Here is a 9,513-nt window from a genome sequence, read left to right as displayed (position 1 = left end):
GCCGGGCGCGCGTGGGCGCGGAGCGGGCCGCCGGGGTCACCATGAGGACTCTCCGCAGGTTGAAGTTCATGAGTTCGCCCAGCCTCAGTGACCTGGGCAAGAGAGAGCCGGCCGCCGCCGCCGCGGACGAGCGGGGCACGCAGCAGCGCCGGGCCTGCGCCAACGCCACCTGGAACAGGTAAGGCCGCGCCCTCCCGGGCCGCCCGCCGGGCCCGGGGCCCCCGAGCCCCGGGCGGACAGGGAGCCCTCGATCCGGCCCGCGGGCGAGGAACGACGCCTTCAGCACCGCGGCGCTTAACAGCTCGCCGAGAACTTGCTCCGCCGGAGTTGTGCGGGCCGGGAGGGAAGTTTAGTGCAACGTGTTTCTAGAACCGAGGGACCAGACCGCGACCTCGGGGCTCGTCCCGAAGCGCCCAGCTGGTGGGCGACCGGGTGGGTCTGGCGCCCGCGTGCTTGCCTCTCCCACCCGGGGTCTTCCCACGTTGCCGCTCCGTGGCTCATGGCAATCCGAGAGGTAAATAGAGCAGGAAGTATTTCTCCCATTTCTCGGATGAGCAAATGAGCCTCAAGGGCGCCGTGGGTGGGTGGCCGCCGCGCTTCCTGTCCCGGAGTAAAGGTCCCTTTGGTCGGAGGGGGGTGGGCGGGCAGTTTCCCCCGAGCGGCCCCTGGTCCTCCCAGCTGTCTGCAGGGAGGCAGCAGCTGCCAGGCATTCCTCAGACGACCCTCCCCCTCCCCGGTGGCCGTTCCCAGACGAGCAGGGGCGTGGGAAGTACCCCCACCCCCAAGCTTTGTTTGAAGAGCAGGGCTGGGATCCGGAAAAGAGATGGTTTATTTAGTGGGATTCCCCAGCGTGTCTGCTCCTGAGCCCCTTTCAAAGTAGACGTTTCCACGGAAAGGAAAAGGGAGGGGAGGGGAAGGGAGGGGGGGCGTGGATGCGGGCAGTGAAGTGTGGCCAGATGCACCCGCTGGCTGTGGTCTTGGCCCCCAGGCCCCCGGCCCTCAGTGTGGACGCACGTTCATTCCGTTGATCCGGAACTTCTTGAACACCTTAGTGGGCACAGCGCCGCCAGCCTAAGAGCCTTGTCTGTGCACTGGGTAGGACACCATTGTCCACGAGCTTGTCTTCTGTCCCCTACCAAGTTGCAAACTGCCTGGAGCTGCGTTTGCCTCAGTTTCCCTAGCTGTCAGCGGGCATGTGCCTGTGCATTCCTCCTTACAGGACTGGTGGGGAGACTGCGAAAGAAGGGCTCTCATTGGGGAATCTCACTGACGCAATGACTTCGCTATGTGATGAGTTGTTTTCTTCTCTCTCAGAGTTAGGGAGAGAGATGCAGCTGTCCTCCTCATTCCTCTGCTTTGGTTTAGAGGGAGGAGCCAGACAGACTTAGTTCAGTTCCCAGCTCTGCCTCTTCCCTGCTGTGTGGCCTTGAGCAAGTCACTTAACCTCTCTGGTCCTTGATTTCCATATCCATCAAATGGGCTAGTAAGGGTGTCCACCTCACAGGGCTGTTGTAGGGATTAAGTGCAAAGACACATATTAAAACTCTCCACACAGTGCCCAGCACATAGTAGGTACTCTGTAATTCATGACTCAAGCCCAGGCACATGTTGGGGTGGGTTTGTAAGGAGAGGTTGGGGGGGGGGGGTGCTCAGGAGCCTGCTGGTTCCTGAGCACTCACCAACCAGCAGCTTTGTGAGCTCCTCTCCCCCAGCTGGGGTCTCCTGCTGCCACCCTCTACTCCTACTATGCGCCAGGCCCCTTCGTGTCCCTTAGCTCACTTTGCCCAGCGAGGGAGTTACTTCTGTCACCTCCCCCACTTTAGAGGTGCAGAGGGGGACCCAGAGCACCCGGCCGACCTGTCCATGTCACGGTCACCCATGTAGGACATGGCAGAACCGGAGCCCCTGCTCTCTCCTCCCCAGGCAGAGGGGAGACTGAGCCAAGGGCAGGCGAAAGCACCTTCCTCTGCCGGGTCCCTGAGCAGGAGCGGTGGAGGGCGGGGGTCCTCTCTGGTCTCTGCCTGCCTGCCCGCCCCTGGCTGCTCCCTGCAGAGCCCTCGGGACCACGGCCTCACGCAAGACAGCTCTGTCAGTCTCCGGGGCCTGCCTCGCTGAGCTGTGGATTCTTCATTTGGAGCCCAGGGTGCGCCCCCTTTTATCTGTGCGACCGTGCTAGTCTCACAGGGCTGCTGAAACACATTGCCGGCAGCTGGGTGGCTGAGATCAACAGAGACGTGGTCTCCCGGGGTCCCAGAGGCAGAAGTCCAAAAGGAAGGCGGCGTTAGGACCATGCCCCCTCCAGAGACTCTAGGGGAGTATCGTGCCTCTTCCAGCTCCCGGTGGTTTCTTGGCTTGTGGCCGTCTGCCTCCCCCTGCACGTGGTCTCTCCTGGGTCTCTGTGGCCGGATCCTCCCCCTCCTTTCTCGTATAAGCACACCCGTCACTGGTTGTAGGGCCACCCCTAACCCGGGATGATGGTTTCTCAAGATCCTTAACGAATCTGCAAAGACCCTGTTTCCAGGAGACTTGGATTTCTAGGGGATGCTGTTCAACCCACTGCAGGGGCCCTGGGCACATCCCCTGAATTTCCTGCGGCCCCTTCCTCATCTTGACACGGGGCGAAAATACACAGCTTGCTCTCGTGAGAGCGGAATCCACGCGTTCATTTAACCATCCATTCGTTCGTTCGCTCGCTCCCTGGCCCTGAGCTGCTCGGGGGGCGTAGAGTCAGCAGAGAAACAGCAGCGTCCTGAGCTTGGACGAGGTGGAGGGAGTTAGGAAGGAAACAGGGACGCAAGTAAAGGACTGAGGTCGCCGCAGGTCGTGTTTAGTGCCGGGGAGATAATCGGGGGGACGGTACGTGCTGACCGCGCAGCTGGCCGGCCGCATTTCATTCTTGCGTCTGGAACGTCGATGCCATAGCAGTGCAGGGGAGGTTTGAGTGAGGGGTGGGCAGTGGCCAGCCTGGAACCATCCAAGGTGTTTTCTGAGCACCTGCTTCTTTACGGGCGGGTTTGTCCTTCGAGCCAAGCCGAGTGCGGGGCTGCAGGCAGGTGCATGTGTACAGCACGGTCAGGGTGGGGGCCTCGGAGGGCTTACCTGCCGCCCCCCCCGGGGGTCCCCCCCCCCCCCCCCCCCCCGCTTCCTCGAGGGCCGGGACATGGCAGGCCGTGTCCCGCTCTGTCCACGCGTTCCCCTGGCCAGCCCCAGTTAGCTCCTCACTGCCTCTGGACCCCATGCAGGCGTGGGGTCTCTAGCTCCAGGAAGGTCATGCCCTTGAGCTGAGGGGCCAGCCGAGGGGCGAGAGGGAGCTCCCCAAACCTTGGCCCTAAAGGCCTCCCCAGCACAGGTCCCCTGTGCATGCATTTGGGCCAAAGGGTGTAATCCGTCAGGGAGTTCGCTATTCCTTGCCAGGCCTGGATCTTCCCGAATGCTTGAGGTCTAGAGCGCCCAGTGCCCACCCCACCTGCTCAGTGTGGGAGGGGAGGCCGCAAGCAGGGCAGAGCGTGTGCCCCTGTGGTGCCAGGCACACTGCCTGCGTGTGATACTCCCCATCATCTCCCTCCAAGGCTGGGATAATTGTCTTCGGCTTACAGATAGGGAAACTGAGGCAGGGGGGGTACTTGCTCAAGATCCCGGGGGGGGCTTGGCGGGGGCGGGGGGGGCCTGCCCCAGGGGTGGCTTGAGGTCACTGCCCAGGGACCAAGAAAGGTGGGTGACAGCGTGTCGGGGCAGAAGCGGGGATCCAACCTGGGGCCGACTCCGAAGTCTGCGTTTCTGCCGACACCTCAGGGGGTCTCTGAGGGGCCACGGGAGGCTGGCTGAAGGCTCCAGGGTGATCAGTTGGTTGGGAGTGGGGGCCGGAGGCTGCTGGGGGCCTGTGCTTGGCTCCCCTACCCAGCCCCTGCCTGTTCGCTCTGGGTCCTGAGCCTCCCGCCCGCCCCAAGGCAGCCTGGGTATGGTCAGCAAAGCAATGGCCCCCCCAAACATGTCAACACCCTGGCCCCCCAGAACCTGTGCATGTGGTAGCTTACGGAAGGAACTTCGCAGGTGTGACCGAGTTAAGGATCTCGAGATGGGGGTCCGGTGTCGTCTCGAGGGTCTTCGCAAGAGGGAGGCACGGGGGGCGGCGTCAGGGAAGGAGGTGGCGGGGTGGAATCAGAGAGACCGAAGGCGCCACGCGGCCGGCTGTGAGGACGGAGAAAGGAGGCCGGGCCGAGGAGCGTGGGCGCCTCTAGAAACTGGGCAGGGCCCGGAGACAGACTCTCCCCGGAGCCAGTCACGCCAACACCTTGATTTCAGCCCCGTGAAACTGATTTAGGACTTCTGGCCTTCGAAAACCTAAGAGCACACATTTGGGTTGTTGTGAGCCACTGTGTTTGTGGCATGCGTGACGCTCATTCCCCCCCCCCCCCCCCCCGACCCGGCCACGTGCTCTGGGTCGTCACTTCTCCCACCCACCAGCCCGGGCTCGGGCCGGCTGCAGCCCTCCCCAGCACGGCATCCCGCACCCGCCTCGCCACTGCGAAGGGCGGTGTGAAGTCCAGGCAGGTGTTCGAGGACGTGGGCACTCCACTGTCCCCTCTGTGGTCAGGACCAGTGGGTCAGGGCCCTTGCCGGGTGCCCAGGGAAGAGCAGAGGTGGCCTTGGGTCCCTCCTGCTCAGCCAGGAACCCTGTTAGGGGTTGGGGGGGGGGGGAGCAGCATGTGAATCAGCCGGGTGGACTGAAACTGGGATGTGAGCGACGCCTGTTTGCTGAGGGGCAGAGGAAGCTGGCACAGGGCTGGAAGGGGCACCATCACCCCCATTTTCCAGAGGGTCCGCTCAGGGCCTGGCCTGGGGGCAGGGTTGGATTCCAAGTCACCTGCCTCCTTTGCCTTTCACCTGGACGTGCGGAGGAGGCCGTGGGCACTGCGCCTAGAGCGGCTAGAACAGCCAGGAGGCCGGGCTGGGCGTGACTCCGGGGTACTGACGAGGACATTGGGGCTCCATCTGGTTGCCCTTGGAGGGACGGGGCAGAGGGAGGACCAGAGCCCAGCTGTCGGGGGGGTGGCAGGAGGAGCCTGGGGGCCCCATGGGGACCCAGTGGAGCCCAGCTCACCTGCCCTTCATCACTTACTCGACCATCCCTTCCCACGGAGCCCGTGAGATGCACCAGGCCTGACACCATTGGGAGGGGCCCAAGGAGGTGGCCACCCCGCTCAGGGTCTGGGGTGGCCTTCTGGGGGCACGTGCCCTCCTCTCTGTGTCCTCTGAGGTCTCCGGTGTCCAAATCAGGGTAGGCGCCGGAGAAGGACAGGGCTCGGCCTCCAGGGCACCAGGGAGGTGCATCGGCCTGACCGACCAGAAGCCTGGCTTTAGGTGGGTCCAGATCCACTCACTCTCTGCTGGGGCTTCCCGTATGGGCAGGTGGGCCGCACTAAGAAAGGTGATGGCGGGCCAGAGAACCAGCCACCGGAGCCCCTTCGGCCTGCAGCCCCACACGGGTGCCAGCCCAAGCCAGGGTGGCCCCGGGCAAGTGCCCCCCGGGAGCCCTACAGCCAGCCTTTCCTCTCCCGGCTTGGCTGTGCCCCGCCCTCTTCCTGGGCCCTGTGGTCCAGGCCAGCCCTGGTGACAGCAGGTCTCGGCACTGCCCAGGACGCCCCGAAGCCTCACCGGGGGGTCTCGCGCCTTCTCCCCTTCACCCCGTACACACCCAGTGCCCAGGCAAGAGATGCCGGGACTTGGCCCTGCCCTCCTGCCCTCGTGCACTGGGGAGGGGGACACGCTCCGTGAGGGACTGCTCGGCTGAGGGGAGGCCATGGGTCAGCTCCACTCAGGCCTCCCCCGAAAGTGCCCTCGGAGGCCACCTGTGGTTTCCTTGGGACCGTTTGCCAGGGCCCGAGGCTGGGCCGGCCCACCCCTGGTCCGGAGGCCCCAGACCGGGGTGGCTGGGGTTTCACTTCTATTTTTGGGGAGACGGTAAGTCACGTGAGGCCCTCTCGCCCCCCCCCCCCACCCTTCCCCTCCCCGAGTGGCTCACAGCAAGACTTTTGGTTTGCCCGACTTGGATGGGATCTCAGGCCACAGCTGGAGGGAGCAGGGCGCTGCCTGTGTGCGTCCCCATGTGGGCAGGGGCCGGGCGGGAGGCGGTTTCCCAGCCACCCAGTGCCGCGCTGCATGTTGGAGCCTCGGTGTTTCCTTCCGTAGCCTGGGTGTGACGGCTCACCCCGTGCGGTGGTTATAGAAGGCAGAGATGGAGAGAAACCACAGAGCAGATGCTGAGCGGTGGTGGGTCCGGGGGACACGCCCCTCCCCGGTCCGGGGGACACGCCCCTCCCCGGAGTCACTGCTGAAGAATCCCACGGGCAGGTCAGGTCGCAGTTGGGAATCCACTGTGTGGATGGGGAAAGCCGGGGGCCCAGGTGGCCCGGGTTCGCGGGATGGGGGTGGGGTGGGAGAGCTCGAGGGCGACCCCTGGGCTGGGCGGGGTGCTGCTCAGATACAGGCCTTGGGAGAGTCAAGGGAGGTGATAAACGCCCTCGCTGACAGGTCCTCGCTGGCCAAGGCTCCCCGTGCAGCCCCCACAGGGCCAGAAGTGAACTTGCAGCTGTAGGGACTTCAGCGTGGCTGCTGGAGGACCACTGGCTTCCTGGCGGGCTTTTATCTCTTTGGGTTGTAGATGGGGAGCAGCCTTACGGTGACACAGTGGCAGGGCCGGGGCCAGCGGGGACTTCTAACAGAGGCGAGCAGCACGGTCCGGGCCCCACCCACGCCCTGAGGCTCTGGCCAGGCATTTCTTCCTCACGGCAGCCCAGGGGGTGGGGGGCAGGCACACTCGTGACCCCCTTTCAGAGACGGGAAACAGAAGTTGGAGGACACGTGTCTCAGACACACGAGTACGTGGCATTCCGACGCCAGGCCTGGGGTAGTTGGGCATCCCAGGTCCTGTGACTGGTGTCCCTCCCCGTCTCTGCGAGCACTTGCTGAGAAGCTGGTAACTCCTGGTGGGCGCGGCCCCTTCGCGCCCCAGCCCTGCCCAGACCTGGCTCTTTGTGGGGAGGCTGCATGGAGAGAGGGAGCATCTATCGGGTGGGGAGCTCTGTGCCCGCCCGCAGGGGACTTGGCCTCTGTGAGCCTCTGTCTCCCCATCTGGGATGTGGGGGGCCAGTCCACATTCCCAGGACAGGTAGAGCTAACGAAGACAGACAGGCATCGGGAGCTTCGTGGCTGCTGCCCGATCCGTGATGGGAGTGGCAGCGTGGGTCCAGCCGTCCTCTCGGCCTGAGAACCATAGCAGCAGGTCTGTGAGCTTTACGACAGTGACTGGGTCCTAGGTGGAGGGGGGTGGAGCCACCCACACCCGGTTCCCGTGGAGGGGGCGGGGGGGGGCAGTGCTAACAGGAAAGTGAATCAGGAAGGTTGCAGAACGGGAGTCTTCATGGGAAAGGCGGGAGGGCTTCTTGGAGGCAGTGGCTTCTGAGCTGGGTCTTTAATATGAATGGTTGCTTGCCTCATAGGCAGGGGGGCGAAGGGCCTTCCAGGAGAAAGGGCAGTGGGTGCAGAGACCCGGAGGTGTGGCAGCCTCGGGCAGGTCCAGAACTCTGAGACTTGAGTGTCGGATGCCCCGGAATGCAGGGAGGGGGCATTCCTGACGAGCCTTGAATGCCATGTCCAGGCCTTGGGCTGTATCTTGAGGACAGTGGAGGCCTCACAAGACCCCGGTCAGGGAGGTGACTCCCTGACTTGAGGCAGTAGGGAGGCAGGGCCAGTGTAATAGGTCCAGGCACGCAGGGAGGGGCCCTGGCTTGAAGGGAGGGGAGGGGTGCTGCGGAGATCCAGGCGACAGAAAGGGATCAGACTTCAGGATAGATTGGCTTTGGAGGACGAGGGATAGTCAAGGATAAATTTTCACCTGATGTTTACCAGCTTCTCCTTCGAGCCGGGTGCTGGGTATATAGAGGCGAGTCACGAACAACGCAGGACCCTGGGCTCTAGGGCTTTGTAGATGATGGTGGCAACAAGTTGATCAAATCACACATAAACGTGTGGTTACACACGGACAAGTGCCGTGAAAACTGGCAACAACACGTGATCTAAAGGAGGTAAATGTGAAGTGGGGGAGAAGCAGCCAGCAGAAAGGGCGTGTACAAAGGCCCTGGGGCCGGAGGCAGCTTCCCCATCCCCAGCGGGACAGATAACGTGAGCGTCCAGTGCTCGGGGATGCCAGGAGCCGGGAGGGGGCACCGGGAAACCCACAGTGAGCGCCAGGCTCGGACGCATCCGAGGGTGGGACTGGTGATCAAAGGGTGTGCCCGGGAATAGAGGGTTCGAGAACACAGGAAGGGGAGCAGAGTGTGGGCAGGCTACACGAGACATCCTGGGGAGGTGACTGGGAGGTGCCTTGGTGACTCAGGCCCAGGGCTCTGGGGAGGCGGGGGCTAGGGCTCGACCCCAGGAGTGAGATGGGAACGGAGGCTGTGGTGTGGACAGGGTCCCAGGAGGACAGCCTTGTAAAAGCCAGCACCTGCTTCTGACCGGGCCCTTTGCTGTCCCGGGAGCAGAGCAGGGTGGGCTGCTGGGAGGAGGCAAGGCAGAAGGGAGGCCTGGGAAGGCGGGGAGGGGGTCTCGGGGCCCCGACGACACCTCTTTCTTCCACCTGCAGCATCCACAACGGGGTCATTGCCGTCTTCCAGCGCAAGGGGCTGCCCGACCAGGAGCTTTTCAGCCTCAACGAAGGCGTCCGGTGAGTGGCCCCGTGTCCCGTCCTGGGCCTGTGAGCAGCGGGGAGGCCGCGGCCACACCCTGGTCCCCCAGCCACACCTGAGACGCCACCCTGAAAGCCACGGTGGGCAGTGACCCCTGGGCCACCGTGTGCGCCTTGACTACGGGCCCTGGTCGTGTGGCTTTTGAGCCCGCTGGACCTTCACCCCCACCCGTCCTGCGGGCTTTCTCTTCGGGGGAAGCAGGGTGGGACTTGGACAGTGGCTCAAGAGAACGCCCACATTCCCCGCTGGTTCTGAACATCACGAAGGATATTATCCTGTTAAAGAGGAAGGACCCACCTGTCTAACGACGGGAGTGTCGTTCCCGGAAAGGCAGTTACCCGGCCGAACGCCCCTCATTTCCTGTGAATGGCCAACCAGCGAGCACTGGTGAGGGAGCCCGAGACAGACCAGCCGCTCAGAGCTGCCGCTGTGGGCCGGACACCATCGTCACTTGCGGGGGATCCGCAAGGCCAGCCGCGTGCGTCCTGCTTTGTGATGGAGGAGGCTGAAGCTCAGAGAGGTCAAGAGACTTGCCCAGGGTCACACAGCTGCTCAGGGAGGCATTTCCTACCGCTGTGCCCTTCCCTTCCCTTCCTGCCCTGTCCCCGTGCCACCCTGTCCCCGTGCCAGCGTCTGGGAAGAATAGGCAGCCCAGGTCTTCATCGGCCCAAGGTGGGAATGAGGGACGGTGGGGACAGGGATCGTTCGCGTACAGAGCACCCCAGCGGAGTGGCAGGGCTGAGGGGACCCTTACAGAGAGAGAAAG

General features: G+C 63.8%; 1 protein-coding gene across 1 annotated transcript in view; it reads left to right on the top strand.

Moving 5' to 3' along the window:
- Positions 1 to 6: 6 nt before the first annotated feature.
- PRR5 (proline rich 5) overlaps positions 7 to 9,513 on the top strand; it is a gene marked incomplete at its 3' end in the record, with an annotated part of 23,708 nt that continues 14,201 nt past the window's right edge. The window contains exons 1-2 of the mRNA XM_040491816.1: positions 7 to 178; positions 8,645 to 8,725. Of these exons, the coding sequence (XP_040347750.1) occupies positions 42 to 178; positions 8,645 to 8,725 (218 nt within the window). The remainder of the gene's footprint in view (positions 179 to 8,644; positions 8,726 to 9,513) is intronic.

Source organism: Herpailurus yagouaroundi, unplaced genomic scaffold (assembly GCF_014898765.1).
Source record: "Herpailurus yagouaroundi ecotype Mexico unplaced genomic scaffold, PumYag 182, whole genome shotgun sequence".
Lineage (NCBI taxonomy): Eukaryota > Metazoa > Chordata > Mammalia > Carnivora > Felidae > Herpailurus > Herpailurus yagouaroundi.
The sequence above is the reverse complement of the archived record's forward strand: the minus strand, read 5'-3'. Positions and strand labels throughout refer to the sequence as shown.